The sequence below is a fragment of the Lepidochelys kempii genome, chromosome 7, assembly GCF_965140265.1.
Source record: "Lepidochelys kempii isolate rLepKem1 chromosome 7, rLepKem1.hap2, whole genome shotgun sequence".
In the NCBI taxonomy this organism is placed as follows: domain Eukaryota; kingdom Metazoa; phylum Chordata; order Testudines; family Cheloniidae; genus Lepidochelys; species Lepidochelys kempii.
Genome location: NC_133262.1, coordinates 96,571,613 through 96,592,038, shown reverse-complemented (window position 1 = coordinate 96,592,038; position 20,426 = coordinate 96,571,613). Strand labels below are relative to the sequence as shown.

Below are 20,426 nucleotides of genomic sequence, written 5' to 3'. Positions count from 1 at the left end.
CTCTTTCCCAGTAACCAGTATTAGTTTGGTGGTGGTAGCGGCCAGTCCAAGGACAACGGGTGGAATATTTTGTACCTTGGGGAAGTTTTGACCTAAGCTGGTAAAGATAAGCTTAGGAGGTTTTTCATGCAGGTCCCCACATCTGTACCCTAGAGTTCAGAGTGGGGGAGGAACCTTGACAAGCATATAATTGAAGTAAAAGGTTGATTGCATAAAAAACATATTTTTAAAATATCATCTAATAAAAAGGTTGTCTGATAGTGAACATACCATGTTGGCTTGTGCCTCTGTTTTGTCTTTTAGTTTTTCCCTCCCTTTATTTTTATTCATATATTTGTTTTTGGTTCCCATTATGTTGGCAAAAACTAGCTCTGAAAGCAACTAACCTATTGTAAATATCCCTTCAGCAGATCCCCAGCCAGTTTCCCTATGTGATCAGGAAGAATCAATCCTTTAAGGCTGTTTGTATTCTTTACCACCACCTTTCTCTGTCTAAAAAACACAGTGAAAGTAACCATACTAATTGCCTTTTGGAACATCATTAATTTATTTCCACCTCAACCACTTTCTATTAATGTAATTTACCCAAAATGCTTCTTGAACTGTCAAACTAAGGTTATGGAAGGGTTGTTTTGTATATAATAAATTGCTTCCAAACCATTTGGGGCTTTCCTACTTTAGTGATTTTTGCGGAGTCTCCTTATTGGCGATTTGACCCTATTTGGTTTTTGATAGATGGAGAGATGTGGAAGAGATCTATTCTTTCATCTATTAATTTGTAATAGCAATGTCAAGGGGTGTAATGGATAATGAACAAGAATATTATACCAATTAAGATGGTAATGCCAAGTGTATGAGCTGGGATAAGTGCTGCTAAATCACTTTAATTTAAGCATGTGCTCCTTATTTCCATGATATCAGAATTAAGAGACATACTCTTAATTACCATCATTACACTCTTCAACCAAATTGTCTTTTATACTATATGAAGAATTTGTAGGAAGGGAGAGGGTCATAGTACACTGAAGTATTAAATTGTCTGATCATATTAGGGTCTGCAAAATTGCTACTGCTTCCTCTTTAAAAAGTTAGATTATGGAGCAATGAAACTGAATTTATTTATGATTGCCAGCTGTGTGTCCAATCATAAAATAAAAATCTAGGCCTATAGTAATACTTCAATAAAGATTATGGGGCTTCTGTCTACCACTTTAAAGGGTGCTCTTAAACAGATGCTTGAAATTACTATGTTATAATAGTGTATGGAATATTGATGGATCTGGAAACATTAATTTGCTGATGGACTGTAGGCTAGAAAGTTTCTTTTTTTAAACAGTACAATGCTAAAGGCATATTATATGCAATATGCAAAATGACTCTGCCAAGGTATTTTCAGAATATTTAAAAATTGGAAGTGTAAAACAAATTATTTTCATGACTGACTTTATTTTCTCGATTGGTTGTAGATTTCACTTTTTATACATTACAGCCCCTATCCTGTAATACTTCAGTTTGTTATATGTCAAGGCCCCAATCCTGCTGGCATAGAGCTGCCATTGAACTTATGGCTCTGTGTGGGTGCTGGGGCCCACCAAAATAGGGCTCATCGTAGCATCAGGGCTTACCGTTGCTTATGAGTGCAGTGCTGTTAAAACTGGTCTCTCTTGTTCTTCTATTATTATTAAACAAAACTATTCTTCAAATAATTAATGTTAAAAAAGTTGTTTGGACTCTGCAAACAGATACTAAAAATACATTAGTAAAATTTTAGTCCTAAAATCACTTGACAGCATTTTCTAAGCTTTATGTCATTGTATAGAATGGTTTTGTTTATATTTGCTGCAGTTATTATTACTGTTTCAGAGTAACAGCCGTGTTAGTCTGTATTCGCAAAAAGAAAAGGAGTACTTGTGGCACCTTAGAGACTAACCAATTTATTTGAGCATGAGCTTTCTGTAGCTCACGAAAGCTCATGCTCAAATAAATTGGTTAGTCTCTAAGGTGCCACAAGTACCCCTTTTCTTATTATTACTGTGTTTTACTGTAGTCCTTAGGGTCCCCAGTCATAGACTACCACTCTGTGATAGGCACTGTACAACTCTAAATAAAAAATCCCTCCCCTGAGGAACTTACATAGTATCAGTACATAAATAAAACTACTCCTTCCTGCAGTTCTTAAAGTACTACCTACTGCCCTCCTATGCATGTAGCTCCCATTGAAATCTATTCTGTTCCTGTGATTGCACTGAGGGCAGAATTTGACCCATAATGCTTAGCAGCTTATGGTTCTACTTCTGACGCTGACTTTGAACAAAGAGGTGCTGTTCCAAAAGCAACTTATTTAAACAGTTGTAGATTATTATTTTATTTGGTAGCTCCAGATTTCCAGATATTTGTAGACATGGATTTGTAACAAAAGTATCCTCCTAAATCTTTCCATTTTATTAATTGGCAACATGCAAGGATAGAATATCAAATGCATATTTATGTCTCATGGTAAAACAAAATAAAATAAATACTTTTTCTTCTGCTAATTATAGATTTTTGAAACCGTAGTCTGTCTTGATATTTTTCTTGGCAAAGGGTATTTCCTTATGGGATATTCAAAAGGGTGTTTTCAATTCTGCTGCTAGCTCACATTTACCATTTCTTGCCAACAATAATAGTATTTGATTTTGCTCATGTTGAACTTTCCGTCATTATTCGTGTGTGTGTGTGTGTGTGTGTGTGTCATATCCAGAAATTGACTTGTTTGTACCAAGGCAGTGCTAGTTTCTTAGGGCTAGACCATTAGATTGGGGCCTAGCTCAAGGTAAGGGGCAGGGCAATACCACATGATCCCTGGAGCAGCCCAGAAGGGAGACTAACTCATTTGAGCACCATCATCCTCCTGATCTTCTCACTGTTCTGGGGAGGGTGTCACAGTATTTGCTTACTGATACACTGGCATAACTAAAACTTACAGGTGTGTGTGGAGTCTAGGCTCCAGCTACTCCCTTCAGCACTTCCCACCCACTTTGGGGTGAGGGTGGGAAATGTAGCCTGCTTCCCACTTTCACAGGAAGCTATAATACAGTGCATTAGCACAAGGAGTAAGGGAGATGACTAATACCCCCTGTATTCCCTGCTGCTTGTATGCAAGGTGTGCCACAATCTGGCCTTTAGTTTGTAGGGAAACTCCAGTGGTTTGATATAGTAGCCACCCTTTTACTGATGACTTAGCTACTGGGGGCTTTTTAGGACTTAAGGACCTTTTAAAAATTGGGATTTTAAATGAAACTGAGGAGACAATTTTAAGTGAAGGTGTGAAATAAAGAGCAGGATTGATACACAGACAGTGAAGACATTGACACTCTGATTTATACTGTCATCTCATTTTTGTCCCATTCTATTTGCTGTCCTTTGAGTTTACACACGTGGACTCCAATCCTGCAAACCCTCTAGGCACACAAGTAACGTTGAGGGCTATTTGCACATGTACAGTGATTTAATGTGTAAATATTTCAGGATTATAGCTTATGAAATGGTTTGGTAACACAAAGGTCTTAGATTTGATAACAGTTTATGATAAATTATAGACATTCTAGGAGACTACACATTATCAGCGCTTTTCTAAAACTGTTCTTTTGGTTTTGTTTTCCACTGGCTGGGCAGATAATGTTATTTTTTACAAAAAAATTCTCTTCCACCTAAGGACTTGCTCAGTTTTACTTCCAGGTAAAAGCAGCCTTTCTGCCAACAGAAGTGTTATGTACAGCAAACGACAGCTATCTCCTCACACTTCAACCCATTTTTGTACTTTATTGTTCTGAGGAGTTGCCAGTAAGCAGGTACTACAATTATATAGTTTAGCATTGATCTTTTTTTTTAGATTTTCTGTTCAAAGAGAAAATATTGTAGTTGTCAAGAATCCATCAGCTCCTCAGTAGTGAGAGATTTTTTTCAGCTAATTGCATTAGTTACCCAATAGACTGTAATGACTACTTTAGAGATACTTTGTTCTATCCTGTAAATACTTATTTAGACAGTGTTTAACAGCACTTATTTGGCTTTCGTGGTTGCTGTGGGGCTATTATGGTTTGTGAGGCTCTTTTTGAAAATAGTGAATTGTGCAGTAGGTTAAGAACCCATGAAAGTAGATGTTGCTAATGGGAAAACTAGCATGCCCTTAACTGAAGCCGAGATAGTAGGTGCTATTAGAAGGCACATTATTCACATCATCTAAGTACTTGATCGTCATGCTATGTAGATTCAAATGCCACCATGAATTTATGCCGATATGTCCCACCCATGAACCATTGCAAATGATAGTTTTCCTTTTAAAATGTGTCCAAAGTATAGAGCTGTGAGCTGCCATAGATGTACATTTAGAGTATTTAGAATACATTACCAAAAGGAAATATGCCTAGGAATCTGAGCTTTTCATGCACGTAGCATTTCCTCATGCTTTTCCAGCAGAGTCCTCTGCATATGTTGTGATGAGCTGTCTTGGACTGAGTGTTAATGATTAAGGAAAGAGGAAACACCTGTTTGAGACAATAAGAACAAAATTACCACTGATCCTTTAAGAGATGCAAGGGTAGGAGAAAAAAGGAGTGAACTAAAATTCTGCAGAGTGCATATTCCTTAAAGCTCCTGTTCCTGGAGGAAAGTGATTAGATGTAAATCGCAGATTTTTTTGTAAGTAAGTTTATAATCCTCATGGTTGCAAAGGAAAGTTCGAAAACAGGACGCACAAAGACTCAAAAACCAGAAAGCAAATAAAAAGCTCAACGCTTTTTACAAAATATATCATGATCTTAAAGCCAAGCTCATGATTTTTTAGTTTCTGACTCATTATTTATAAATTGTTGGGATTGATAATACTGCAGTTGGCAAAGGAATTTCATTGGGTGAGAGGAAGAGTTGCAAAAGCATGCTAACAAAATGAGGATGGGACAAGGTGTGGCTGTTGAGAGAGAACACGCTGTGGGCATCAAGACGTGCCAAGAGTTAGGCTGTCAGTTTCATGGCAATTTTGAGTTCCAGCAGAAGGAATGACACATTTGCAGAAGTTCTGGTGGACAGGAAGTGGGGAACTAGTGATTTCCAGATTCTCTTATCAGTTTTTGGCAGAACTGGTAACCATACATTTCCCCGGGAAGAGTTGTGAGTGAACTTGTGGTGGTGCTAATATGTTAGGAGCATTTTGAGAGTTGTGTTCCAGAGATAAATAGATTGCAACCCAGATGCATAATTAGGTGAGGCTATATGAGTGTCAAGTGATGACAGACTCTGGGAGACTGAATCTAGGCAAGACAAAAAGACAACGGTTGTGAGGATAAGAGGAGAGACCAAGAAATCTGATTCATCCAATAGATTTTTGAGAAGGACTTTATGTACTGCTATCAGTTACCTCTTGGTGATGGATGAGCAGCTAAAGGGCATATTCAGAGGCCAGTGGTAATCAGCAGTAATTGTATAGTGCTGATATTTTGTTTGTACATCATTTGAGCAGCAATCTTGGGTTCTATTTGATGCTTAATTGCTGAACAGCTAGGTAAATGACTTAGCAAAGCAAAAACCCATTTAACTTGTAAATCAATGCTCCTACACCATTTTGAGATTACCTTAAACTTCAGACTGTGCAACAGACAAAGGATACTGAAAGCACAAAAAGTCCTTATTGCTAATACTTTTAGAAAAGAATCCCATCTCACACAGTATTTTTAGACTGTAAAAAAAATGTTAAAAATCAGTGCAGTTTTTTTGGAAGGATACAGACATAGGGCTTAATTATCTGTGAAGAACAAGAGAGTTTTCACATTAATTAATTGGAAGAGTAATGTTAGGATTTTTCTGAAATAATCTGAATTGATTAAATAAAATCCAGTGATAAGGGAGATGATTTACCATTTGTAACTTATTAAAGATGTGAGAATAGTTTAAAATAAATTTGTGAGCTAAATGTATGAATCCTGTGGAAAACAACAGGGCAGATATGGTACTTTCTACTTGTTTGATGGAATAAAGGCAACTGCAAAAAGTTGTCTTGTGATATACTATCTGACTGCTTAATTTTGAGAATACTGAAATATTAAGAGATAAGAACATTAATCAAAACAAGTATTGTAAAGTGAAAAGTTTTGGCTGAAAGGCTAAAAACAATTCTTGTTTCCTAAAGAAAATAGGAACTGATAGCTATCTTGGGGCCCACTCATCTCCCTATGAGATGTACTTAGAGGGGACCTCGCACAATTGAATCTTCCAGCATGGAACGGTGGAAGGGTCAGCTGCCTCTGTGGCACTGATCTCCCCTTCCCTCACTTCCCCCACCCACAAGCCATCAGCAGTATATCAGGTCAGGATCTGTGTGTGGAGAAAGAGTTGGCCTGGACGGTGCAGGTAGTGCACACAAGCCCCACAGGGAATCTGAGCTTATCAGGGCTCATTGAGAACATCCTGAGCAGCCCTTGGCAACTCACCACCCTGGCAGGAATCAAGACACTTTTTGACTGTTTATAGCCCTTTGATCTGGCAACTGCCCACTCTGGCAAAACAAGATGTATAACATGTTGGAGACAGGATTTTTGAAGTCAACAGTTTGCCCCATTGTCTTTCAAGTGTCTACCTAGATGTTCTTATCTGGGAAGTCATTGGATTGCTTCCCTGTTTGTTATTCCCATAGCCTTCTCTTGCTAAATCAATGCATTCACACAGGCAAATCTTCTGACCCAAGTAACCCTGACTGACCAGGTTTCATACAGTATTCATAAATTGTTACATTACAATATTCATAAGTACAAGTGATTAGATAGCAGCCACACTTCAGCCATATTGCTGTGCAAGCATTTGAACTACAAACTTGAGAAAGAAATAATTTCAAATTAAAAAATTAGTTAGTGTAGTGAACTGAGCATTGCCTTTTTCTGGCTAGTCCCAAAGGCCTGTAATCAAGTAATCAAGAATCATCAAAAAGAGGTTAACACTTCTCGTGAATCATCTGGGAAATGTTTTTACTTAAAAAGCTTTTTATGCAATTTTGACTCTGTTGGACTGATTGTCACAATGATATTTTTGTCTGAAAACCTCTCCTAGTGTACAAGTCACAAGAACTATGCAAGTGGAATAAAACTTTCTCAGGATACAATATTCCAGTCTATAGAATACTACTTCTCCGAGAGCAAATGGAAGATGTACAACAGGTCTAACTGCATTGTACCAAACAACTGCTGTGGCAGTCAAACGAATTCCAATATAGCTGACTATTTATTGTCTGCTGATATTTTTTTAAAGCAATAAAACAAACTACACCCCTCCCCCAAGCCTTTCAACTAGTGAACCATTGGCTAATTAATAAATGTACAGTATACTTTAAAAAAACACCAGGCCAGATCCTGCCCTGTTAGGGCAGCTTTATAGCACTCTTCTGGTACAAAACCCAGTTGTCAGATGATTTACCCAACCTAGAGGAATCCTTGAGTGGCGTGTACCTGCTCTTTTGACAAGTTCTGTGTGGGCAAGGCTCTCTTATGTCCCAGCTAACTCTGGTTGCTGAGAGAAATTAGAGCAGCTCACCCTCCTGATGAATGGATTGGTACAGATTGGATCCAGGAGGCATAAGACCACTTTCGCATACAGCCCTTTGAACACTCCGTAGCTACAGCTGAGTATCTGGGCTCTGACTATATCTGATGGGCTTCGAGATTAAAAAAGCTAATCTGTCATGTGTTACAGACAGTCAGTATGCAGCAGATTTCCCATTGCACAGTGAGAAATTGCCACTTGTCTCCAATATTAATATTTCTGTATTTATTATCTTATTTATGAGAAAGTATTTCATGGAACTGTACACTGAGTCACAGAATCACTGACCCTACTTTGAAAACATATACTTCACCTTTGGCCAAGTACTTGGTGGCAGATGGAGCGTATTATCCTATGACAATGTTGACCATTGATGTCTCTTCAGTCAGTATCATTCATTTGAATAACAGAAATAAAACTAATCTCCAGGATCATTTGTCTCCTGTGTTGAAGGTATATGTCTTATATTTTTGTCAACATATTTTTATTGTAATGCTGCAATAGATCACTTTCTCCATTCCATTAACATCTCTTAAATTTAATCCACAGTGTAGCATGTTAGGCACTATTTAAATCACAATGAAACTTAATGTTTAATATAGTCAATATTTTGAGTGTCTGTTTTTTCAACACATAGATTGAATTAAATGATTAGTAATGTGTTTTATATATTTGATCAGAAGAAATAGAAAATACAGTGTATTGAATTTGCTATGACTTTGACAAATTGATTACACCTGGAATATATTTGCTAGACCTCGTCTGTGTTGCATAGAAGACCCTGAATAAGTACTTTAATCTTCCCTTTCTCTTGCTGCTGCCTGACACAAATTTTCTTTAAAAGTCCATCAGTTCTCTAAAGATATTTATTTCCTGGGTAGTTCTGACAATTGGTCAGAGAGATCAGATTCGCAATATAAATTCGTTTTAAATGCCCAGACTTGCACATTGTCTTTTGATTTTCCATGCTTTAACCTTTTATCCTCCGTGAAAGACTGCATTCCCAGCAGCAGCAGACTCCAGGGATCATCATTTTTTAAATTCTTTGTTAGTATTAATAATTTATGGAGGCTTGGATTAGATATAGGCTATGCCGGCTTTTTGCCTAAATTGTGGAAACCAATTCTCTGTGTCTGTCTGAAGAAGAATGAATCATAGAATCATAGAATATCAGGGTTGGAAGGGACCCCAGAAGGCCATCTAGTCCAACCCCCTGCTCGAAGCAGGACCAATTCCCAGGTTAATCATCCCAGCCAGGGCTTTGTCAAGCCTGACCTTAAAAACCTCTAAGGAAGGAGACTCCACCACCTCCCTAGGCAACGCATTCCAGTGTTTCACCACCCTCTTAGTGAAAAAGTTTTTCCTAATATCCAATCTAAACCTCCCCCACTGCAACTTGAGACCATTACTCCTCGTTCTGTCATCTGCTACCATTGAGAACAGTCTAGAGCCATCCTCTTTGGAACCCCCTTTCAGGTAGTTGAAAGCAGCTATCAAATCCCCCCTCATTCTTCTCTTCTGCAGACTAAACAATCCCAGCTCCCTCAGCCTCTCCTCATAACTCATGTGTTCCAGACCCCGAATCATTTTTGTTGCCCTTCGCTGGACTCTCTCCAATTTATCCACATCCTTCTTGAAGTGTGGGGCCCAAAACTGGACACAGTACTCCAGATGAGGCCTCACCAATGTCGAATAGAGGGGGACGATCACGTCCCTCGATCTGCTGGCAATGTTCCTACTTATACATCCCAAAATGCCATTGGCCTTCTTGGCAACAAGGGCACACTGCTGACTCATATCCAGCTTCTCGTCCACTGTCACCCCTAGGTCCTTTTCCGCAGAACTGCTGCCTAGCCATTCGGTCCCTAGTCTGTAGCTGTGCATTGGGTTCTTCCATCCTAAGTGCAGGACTCTGCACTTATCCTTATTGAACCTCATCAGATTTCTTTTGGCCCAATCCTCCAATTTGTCTAGGTCCTTCTGTATCCTATCCCTCCCCTCCAGCGTATCTACCACTCCTCCCAGTTTAGTATCATCCGCAAATTTGCTGAGAGTGCAATCCACACCATCCTCCAGATCATTTATGAAGATATTGAACAAAACCGGCCCCAGGACCAACCCTTGGGGCACTCCACTTGATACCGGCTGCCAACTCGACATGGAGCCATTGATCACTACCCGTTGAGCCCGACAATCTAGCCAGCTTTCTACCCACCTTATAGTGCATTCATCCAGCCCATACTTCCTTAACTTGCTGACAAGAATACTGTGGGAGACCGTGTCAAAAGCTTTGCTAAAGTCAAGAAACAATACATCCACTGCTTTCCCTTCATCCACAGAACCAGTAATCTCATCATAAAAGGCGATTAGATTAGTCAGGCATGACCTTCCCTTGGTGAATCCATGCTGGCTGTTCCTGATCACTTTCCTCTCATGCAAGTGCTTCAGGATTGATTCTTTGAGGACCTGCTCCATGATTTTTCCAGGGACTGAGGTGAGGCTGACTGGCCTGTAGTTCCCAGGATCCTCCTTCTTCCCTTTTTTAAAGATTGGCACTACATTAGCCTTTTTCCAGTCATCCGGGACTTCCCCGTTTCGCCACGAGTTTTCAAAGATAATGGCCAATGGCTCTGCAATCACAGCCGCCAATTCCTTCAGCAATTGACCACAAAAGTTAAATGCCACAAAAGTTAAAAACCTGTTCATGTTCCAGTAATTTATTTTTGTTTTTCCCCTGTACGGAGATTGGTTCTTGCAAAGTTATATAGGAAATTCGGTCAGATTCTAAAACCTTTCTGAAGGAAAGATTATCAAAATAGGCTGCTGTAGTCTCCCCCTCCCTTGGTTGTTGTTTTTTCTGACATGTAAATGACTATCAGAATGTAAGATAAATGTTGCTAAGGTATTACTTGGGGACAAGAAATGAGTAACTCTACAAAACATGACCTAGTTCCGATCTGCCTAATTAGTTAAGCATAGCTATAATGAAGAAAATCTATGCTTCAAATGAAAATCTTTTGCCATAGGTTAACTGATTAAATGGATATGCTTTCTGCCTGTATTAAGCTTCCTCACTTAGCAATGACCAACACTGCAGGGTGTTGTAGAGTATTATAACGACTTTTCATGGAACAGTTTCAGTTGCATATTGTGGTTAATTTTCCAGCATGTCAATCATTACATTTGAGAGAGGACTCCTATCATGCATGAGTTCTCCCAGCACAAAGAGGAAAAAATATGTATATCCTTGCGATAGGGTTTGCAGACCCCTCACTAAGACTAAAGGGGTGATGGGGCAGTACTGGGCCAAGAAGGCCCTGGCCCTCAGCAGCTGCGAAGCATGCTCCAAATAGGAGACCTGTTTGAAATGGGACTCTGGCAATCAAGCTGCTGGGAGAGTGTAAAAGAGGCTGTACCCAGGGAGGAAGCCAGTTAGTACCTTCTAGGAATACACAGGGGAAGGAATGTGGGTAAGGCCCAACCAGTCAGCCAGAAACCTGACCCCTTTTTCTCTCCCCTTCTCCCTGACAAGGAGGAAATCACTGAACACTGCGAAGTGAGCTGGGAAGCCCCAGCCGACTGTCAGAATCACTGAGACTACTTGAACAACCTTCTGTCAGAAGGGAAGCAGAGAGCTGCGACCATTCCCCAAACGAAGGAAGTCCGTGGGTGGTAGTGGTGGTGGTGGGTGGGGGGGGATTTGGAGGTGGCCCAGGAGAGGCTGGTCTGGGGTATCAGCCAGAGAGGATAGACACATCCCTTGGGCTCTGGACCATGCGCAGAGAGATCACCCGGGTCTCCTTACTCTTCCCTTTGCCCCAGTCCAACATAGAGAAGGACAGACTGTAACTTGGCTGCCAGACCCTGAGATTGATCTGACAAAGCCCCCTGTCCCGCCGGGCTTTGGAGACTGTTGTGCCACAGCATGTCCACTGAGCCAGAAGGCCTCTGAGTGAACCCCACTACAATCGTCTTCCTTGCTTTCAAGGTTCTGTGTTATAAGGTGCATGACAAATTGAACAACATTTGTGCTACTCGGCCCTTTGACCTCATCAGGCAGCTTTCCAGTCAGAACACTTCCATTCCAAATTGCAGTAATCCCCTCTTGTGAACACCTAGGCTTTCCTGGACTGTACCTCTTGGCATGTCACAAGTTTCTATTGGAAATGGCAACTACTGCACTTCTCAAGAAGAGAGAGAGAATCCATTCCAATTTTAGGAAAGGCATGATGCCCGCTGCAGTGGGCTCTTTCTGTCCTCTGCTTCACCCCTTGGAAAACTCACTACTGCCACAAGGTCTGCTGAGTGAACTCGTGGGAATGATCCTTAGCCTTTGTGGGATCTGAAGGAGAGATGGCAGCCAGAGGCACAACTAAATGCATCTCTTGTGAGCAGGAGGGACCAGAAGCCTCCATCCTCCTCATGTCTTGATTCCTCTCTGATCAAGCTGCCTAAATTCAGCATTCTTCTAGGCTCATGTGGGGACTGAGAGTTTCTACCTGTTGCCAAGACTCACCACCATCCTCAAGGAAGCTCAAGAGCAGCCTGTTATTAGGAGCCAAAAACCACTATTATTATTGGAACCTTTGAGAAGGCTGCTATAATAATGCCAAGACACAGCATAAGTAGTGTACCTCCTGGAAAGGTTTACAAAGGAGTACAAAATTCTATACGGACCCATGCTTTCCTTAAAGTCTTCCAGAAACCTGAAGTTGCTAAGGATTATAGGTAAAAAAATGTTTAAGACATCATGTTGAGTGGCAGGACAATTTACAGGCTTCTCTTTTTAAGAATGTAAAAGGTTTCTCTACTTGACCAGTTCCCAAAAAGCCTCCGGGGGGAATAAAATCAATTAATCATTTGTCATATCCAGATGGTAAGAAAATGAACAATTTCACCATTGGGCTCTCTACCCAAAATGTTCCTAGAGGAATATAAATTCATTCTTAATTTGCCATGGCCAGATGGTAATTCGTACCCTAGTCATTCTGAAGGGTCTTCTGCTTTGCTTAACGCTGGATCTGGCCTTTTATTTTGTCCACCATTAGTCAAGGCTCATAGAAGGCTAAATGAGTCTGAATGTCAGCTTCCTCATATAATCTCAGACAACGCTGATCTCTTGTACTTCTAATGTAAGGACTGATGTTATGCTAGTAAATATTTGCCTTTGGAGCTGTGTGAAAACTGAGTTAATTACAAACAAAGACTATGTTTAGTAGTAGTTAAGATTATGGAAAAACTTCATGCAATCAGAACCTTAAAAGAATGCAAATAAGAAGTTAAGGGGAAAGACATGTACATTCCTTTCCACCTTCATATTTCCCACAATGCTGTTGATAATGCAGTCCAGTACCCCCATAAGGCTTTCACATCTGTATCCAGCAGATACCCAAAAGCAACTTCAACTTCATCAAACTTGTACTCAAATGCAAAACCTTAACAGTGATCTCATCTGCTTTTTTATCAATTATATCAATAGGTTAGCTCATCTGACTGTCATATATTCCACGCATTTCAGAAGTTATTCTGCCCCAACGCTACTGTGAGGTCATTTTTTAAAAAAAACAATGTTTTATTGAAAAACAGTTTCAATGGAAATTTTTCAACCAGCTTGAAGATATTGTCCCCAGCTGACTGTGAAGGTGATGTGAAAATATTTGTGGTCTGAAAGAGTAAATTTAATTTAGGAATCATTATCAACTGGCAATGATATTGAAGTGACTAGCTGAGACGGTCGTCCTCCATTGTTTATGGGGAAAAAATGGGAATGTAGGTTGCTGAGTGAATCAATCAGTTGTAGTCTATTTTTATATAGATAAAAGCATCTGTTCAACTAGTTTATATGTGAGGAAATCGGACACCTTCATGCAGCTAATGTGTTGTGGTTTAATTTATTCATCATGATTTAAGTTGAAAGAAAGTGGAAATTTATCAAGTTTAAGATGACAAAATTCAGTAACTGGTACAATTCTTTTTACTACACATTGCCTTTAAAAATTGTCAAACTCATTACAGATAACTTGAAGGACCACCAAATACCTGCCGATAAGGTCTTGTTTTAACTACCTCAAATTTTGTTTTGATATCGGTTTGACAGTTACTGAACTATGTGATGTTGTTTTATCATGTACATTTATTACTTGCCCTGCATTCTGCCCATAATCCATTTCTTCCAGAACAACTAAGATTCCAAGTCACTGAGCAGCTTTGAACAGCTGCCATATTTGTAAAACAATAAAAATTTTCAGGGAGATGTTGCCTTTCCCACCCTCCCAACTCCTTTTTAAATCCAGAGTTTCTTTCTAGAAATGCACTTCCTTGAGGATCAGAACGAGCAATATTCATTTCTGGATCAGTGACAGATTTACGGTCTAATATTTTGTGATTTGTTTATTAGAAAGCAAGCTTTTTTCAATGGTGTATATTTTTCATGGTAGATCATGACACTTTACAGCTTTAAATATTAATATGAATTATGTAAATAAAAGGTTTTAGGTACCTTTTAAAGGTGTTTTATTATTTATTTGTTTGTTTGTTAGTGACTATAATTAACAAGGCACCTCCCAGAAATTCTGAAAGGGATGGGCCATGACACAAGAATCTCCCAGTGTAAGGACAGACACACAAGTTAGAGGAAGGGGAATAATGTTTGTTTGTTTCCAAGTAGATTTGTTGTAGGTAGGACTCAAACCAAGAATATTTGCTGTATGTAGCACAGCAGAAGTGCATCTTTAATAAGGACTTAAATGTAGAATTTGTTTCCGAAAATTTAATAGTTAGAATTTTTTGTTTATAAGATCTATCGAATTGCAGTCATTGCGTGAAATCCTGGTCCTGTTGAAGTCAGGGGTAAAATTCCCTTTGACTTCAGTGGGGTAAAGGGTTCACTCATTATACTAAGAGAAGCTGGGCTGACATGTTGAAGTCTATGAAAAATAGTATCAATAAAATTTAGAAATGGTTCTAAAATAATTCCCCAAACCCTGTAGAATATTTGTCATACAGAGTCAACATGTTAGTGTGGTGTGGTACTGCACAGAAGTTTCAATATTGAGGATGTTGATAGCAACCCATATATTTAGGTTTCTTAATACTCCAGTATAAAGGTTTGTGTGCCCCCTTTTTTTTTTTTTTTTTTGGACAAGTAGTAACACCTCCACTGTTTGCAGAAAGTCTTTCATATTCAACAGTGAGAAGCCCCTGGCTATACAAATGCCTTTTCTTTGTCCCTTGAAATGCCATTCAGATGTCCCTGAGTTGCACAATACTAAAAAAAATATCATTTTCATCTTCTAGTTTGCATTCCTCAGGAAACTGTTGACAGTTTGCCGAAATCACTGAAAACTGTAAAGAGCCAGGCCCATGCACCTGCTACAGCAGTATCAGGTACTGGACTGGGAATGCCTTAGAGTTGCTAAAACAGCTGTGGGGTGCAGGACAGGAGGACATCATGGCCAAATTAAGGTTGCAGTGGCAACTGTAAATCTGGCATTTTCTAACTTTCAGTTGTTTGACTTTGCAGCATAAATAACATTCTTTTTATGTAGCTTTTTGTATGTATCTGATACTCATTTGGGATGACCTGTACAAATATCTGTGGCTTTGTCACTCATGGTCAGGACAGCTAATCCAAATTTATGCTGATGAAAACTTCATACCAAATCACCATGTTTCTCTGTCTTTACAGCAATACACATACACAAATGGTTCTGTATTTCTGTAGTAAAGCCCTAAAAGATAACTTCATATTTTTCAAGTAACAAATGTCTACCTGTGTATAGATTAGGTGTGGTCAATAATTTGTGTATTATTTTTTTATATATACCTATAGTGAGCTTATCTTGTCCAGCATTGACATTGGTGCGACTGGAGATTGGGAGTGTCTGATCAACAACTCCTATGGAACCAGTACTAAGCACGTAGAAATTGTGGTATTAGAAACAGCAGCACCCTACTGCCCTGAAGAAAGAATAATTAATAATAAAGGAGATTTCAGGTATGATTTCCTCTAAGTTTAAAATATACAAACATGAAGAAAGCAAAAGCCTTTGTCCTCTATAAAATGGATCTGTAAATTCATCCTGGACACATTACTTACAACAGGTTCTTACACATTTTCTCAGCATGGACCTCATATTGATGCAAGAAATTAACCTGTGGACTATTTTCCCTCTCATCCATGATTTATATAAATATCCTTGTGGTAACTACAACAAGTGCTCATGTGGAAAAGGAACTTTAGGAAAGTATCTCACTTAGTTTTTGCTGTCTTTTTAATGTGATTTAGTAGGAGGAAGAACCAACACCCTGTGACTAGCCAGCCCTCTGAGGACCAACAGCAAGTGCTCTGTGGTCCATAGAATGCATTATGAAAAACTCTGTTATAATGCTTGTAGTACAGTACGTGTTCTCAACCTGAGGCATGGAAGGTTTCGGGGGGCGGGGGGTTGTGACTGCCTTCCTTTCCATTAAGGCTAAATGGGAGAAGGCTCTGAAAACTTCTGGGACTCTTTTTTTTCTGTTGTAACACGGAGTCACAGTAAAGAATAAGTCAATAACCACTGCACTAAAACATTAAAAGATATAATCTTCAATACACTTCTGATGAATCCATTCCAGTTCAAATTGTTTTGCTCAGGTGCTATTAGGAGCAATAAATAGCATACAACTGTTACGGAATATTCCACTGGAGGTAGTAAAAATTTAAAGTGAAAACTGTTCAGATAAACAAGCAGATTGCTTGAGATGACTTTTTATGAATATAGTACCCAAGTTCCTAAAATACCTAGTAATATGTAATAAAATTTGAAAAAATATTAATAGAATACTTAACCCTGCTTTCAGAAAAACTTGTTCTTTTTAATAAATATGAATATTACCCACAAATTGTATTTTGAAAGAGATTAAATATATTAGTTGCATTTGGGTAGACTTTCCCCCTAAAATTACATATTAAACCTGTAGTCTGCACAAAGTGGTGACCAAATGTAACTTATGATTTAACTCCAGTTTAATCACATGATATGTTTTAAGAAGTTTTTCACTCCCAAAATGGAGGAGAACCAGAGACTTCATGAAATCTGCTAGGGATTCCACTATTGCTAGAGATTTTAAGTGGGAGAAGTTGAAATATGATGGTGATGAATATAAAACTCTAAGATATGTTTTTTTTAACCTGTCCTGCAGGAACACCAGTGCTGAGCTGGAGCCGGTTCATGTCCCAAGAGGGACAACCGGTTCTAAAAGGGCTTCTAAATTTAACAACCAGCCAAAAGTGGCGCCTTCGGCACCACCTCTGTGGTGTTCCGGGGCTGGAGCACCCACAGGGAAAATTTGGTAGGTGCAGAGCACCCACCGGCAGCCCCTCACCTGGCCCCAGCTCACCTCACCTCCACTCCATCTCCGCCTCCTCCCCTGAATGCGCCGCCCCACTCTGCTTCTCCACCCCACCCCACCCCCAGCTTCCTGCAAATCAGCTGTTCTCGCGGGAAGCCTTTTAGAATCAGCTGTTCGTGCGGGAAGCCGGGGAGGGCTGAGAAGCAGGCAGCAGCTTTGCGCTCAGGCCCAGAGAGGCGGAGGTGGAGCGGAGGTGAGCTGGGGCAGGGAGGCGCGAGGAAGGCCGCCCACACCACAGTAGGTAACCCAGGAGGGCGGGGCCGCACAGGGGAACTGCTCCCTGCCCCAGCTCACCTCCGCCTCCCTGGGCCTGAGCTCAAAGCTGCTCTTGCTTCTCAGCCCTTCCCAGCTTCCCACGCGAACAGCTGATTCGCAGGAGGGGGGGCGGAGAAGCAGAGCGGGGCAGTGCATTCAGGGGAGGAGGCAGAGGTGAGCTGGGGCTGGGCATGGGGTGGGAAGCTGCCGTGGGTCCTCTGCACCTAACAAATTTTCCCCGTGGGTGCTCCAGCCCCGGAGCACCCACAGAGTCAGCGCCTAAGGCACCACTTTTGATGTAATCAGTGAGGGGAGCGGCCCTCCCCCTGTTCCCCCCCAGCTATGCTATCCCACTTCTAGGAGCCAGAGGGACCTGCCGGATGCTTCCTGGGAGCCGCCCCAAGTAAGCACTGCTGGGACTCCCCACTTCACCCCCCAGCAGGTCCCTCTGGCTCTTGGGGGCGGGGCACGGTGGGCACCCACTACGGTGGCCCACAAGACCCTCCTGCCTGGTTCTGGGGCAGTCAGGGGAAAGGGGAGGGGGGTGGATGGGGCAGGGGTACTGCGGGGGGCATCAAGGAATGCGGGGGGTTGGATGGGGCAGGAGCCCCGGGGGGTGGGGGCGGGGGCTGGCCATGACTGAGTAACACCAATGTGTAATAGTCCCCAAAGAGCAAGAAGGTAACTTGTTACCAGGTTGATTATGATAAGGGTTGATATTGCATAATTAATTAAAAGAAAAGTAAGGTGGGCAGGGAGCTTTCCCTGTGGGAGCTAAGTGCTCTCTGTACAAGCTTCTAACTGGAATAAATATCTTCTCTTTTAATTTATCCTTAAACTGTGAGAATGACTCATTTTTCTTGGTACTTTGCCTCTGGCTTTCACTTATGGTACAGCACAGATAGAGCTGTGTGGAGAAGGAAAACTTACTGCCACCAAAGATTCTTTTCACAATTCTCCAAAAAAACCCACCCCAAAACATATTTTTTTGCTTCACCACAAATTTCAAGGAAAATATTGAAATTAATGGAAGACACATAGCTAAATCCCTTGGATTCCTTTAAAAGTCTCAAGCAGAGCTTGTTGGGTTTATTTGTTACTGACAAAACTACCTTTCTGTCCAGCCCCAAAAGGATGAATTGTGGGTGTTTTTTAATGAACCATTTTTGAAATAGATTATATAAAATTGTACTGAGTGCCATACAATGCAGCTTTCAAATGGCAACCTTAAGAGGCCTATTATACACTTGCCAGTAAATGTCATTCTTTTATTTATAAATAAAAGATATATAAATTCCTACATAGTGTCTCAAACTAACGCCAAGGGCATTTTGCCTTTTTATATAAATCAAAGGAACAGGAATGCACGTTTCTTTCCTTATTGATCATCTTTCAGAATGTCCAGACAAATTTAGTTTTGAAGCATAGATCAAAAGTATCTTGAATCCATGGATTCTTTTGGCATTTGAAGGGAATTAATGTAAAATTATAGAGAACTTCTTTTGAGCAAACTTAGCATTAACACATGAAGCTTGTTTCAAAGGTTTCTCCTCTGAGATGTAGCTAACATGCCAGTAATTTTTCATGGAAAGATCTTTGAGGTTTTGATATCATAGCAAATATGTAGGTAGAAAGATATCATCCACAAAAGCAAAACTAAAAAAAACTGCCTCTTTATTGGGCAGAGAAGCAATAAATGCTGTCGAAGATTGGTTCTTTTAGTTGGCAGGCCCAGGTGGTATTTATAATTGCAATAAGAATATTATGCATTGTGAATCAGACTGAACTGATCCTATGAACTAAATGATATTTTGTGTGATGTTGTACTTTGCTTTCCACTCACTATAAGTCTGTTCTTAAATGCTAAAGGTAAAAGCTTTATGTTGCATTATTCCTAATCCTAAAGAGTCAGATTCTGCCAGCCTTGCTTAGATTAGGTGCTTACTTTTCTGAGGAACCTCATCGATTTTATGTTTGAGGTAAGAACTGGGCCTTTAGCTAATACAGTACATTTTCACTAAAGGTAGCATTCCATTCAAAGGCAAAGAGGAAAATATGTGGTATTTTCTTTTTCTTTTTTTTCCCACAACTCTGTTCGTGTTTCATTTTGCGTCCAATGTTTTTGCTCCATGTGATGAGTTATTTCATTGATTTGTCAGCTGTGGAAAAGGAAGGTAATTTTTCTTCTTGGCTTAGCTTTCTTTGGAATTGAAAAGATGTGGATGGCTCAGAACCTGTCAGCATATTATGTACTAGTGTTCAAATCAATCTACAGAGCACAAGTAAAAAGGGTTAATTTACATGTTAATCTAAACATTAATAATCAAGGTGTGCTACATGCATCACTGAGAAGCTGAGTACTAGTACGACTGCTTAGGTCTAATCATTACATCAGTATAATTTCAACGGGGGATATGTCTACACCACATTTTGGAGTGAGTCTCCCAGCCTGGTTCAACAGACTGAGGCTAGTAGGGCTCATACTGGTGCTCTAAAAACAACGGTGTAGACAGTGCTTTGAAGTTGCAGCTCAGGTTGTGAAGCTCTTGCCCCTTCCTAGACTTCAGAGCACAAGCTCCAGCTTGAGCTGCAACTTCAAAGCACTGTCTACATCGTTGGTTTTAGAGCATTAGTACAAGCCCCACTATCCTCAGGCTGTCGAACCAGGCTGGGAGACTCACTCCGAAATGTGGTGTAGACCTATCCTCCGTTGAAATTATACTGATGTAACGATTAGACCCAAGCCCTCCTAGCCCAAGTCTGTTGACCAAGACTAGGAGGCTCACTAGACATGTGCTAAAGGGCCTGATCCTCTCCAAACTTATGAAGGCATCTGAAACTCTGTGAGATTGTAGTTATGTTTCCTTCTAATTTCCCCTTTTAATCATTTGAACACATTTTGTTCCCACTGCCCTGAAAATGGCACAGGATTCAGCCCCAAAAATTTCAGATTCCCTGGGATTTGTGAGGCTCTTGAGAATACAGTAGCAGTACAGAGACATTGTATTGCCTACTGGTCCCCTCTAGCCTAGTTGAGCTGTGCTGACTGCTGTTGCCCTATGAGCCCTCTTTCCAGGAGTGACTTGACAGCAAAGCAGAGGAACTCATGTGTAACTTACACTGGCTTATCCACTATACTTTTTAAGTGAAACCTGCTAGAGTATAACTGTCCCATTTCACCTGGGGCTTAGCACCCTCCTCACCCATGG

The 20,426-nt window shown here is 40.4% G+C and overlaps 1 protein-coding gene across 1 annotated transcript in view; it reads left to right on the top strand.

Moving 5' to 3' along the window:
* Positions 1-20,426, top strand: part of ADGRA1 (adhesion G protein-coupled receptor A1) — a 475,442-nt gene that overhangs the window by 255,487 nt on the left and 199,529 nt on the right. Inside the window, exon 8 of the mRNA XM_073353951.1 lies at positions 15,398-15,562. Coding sequence (XP_073210052.1) covers positions 15,398-15,562 — 165 coding nt within the window. The remainder of the gene's footprint in view (positions 1-15,397; positions 15,563-20,426) is intronic.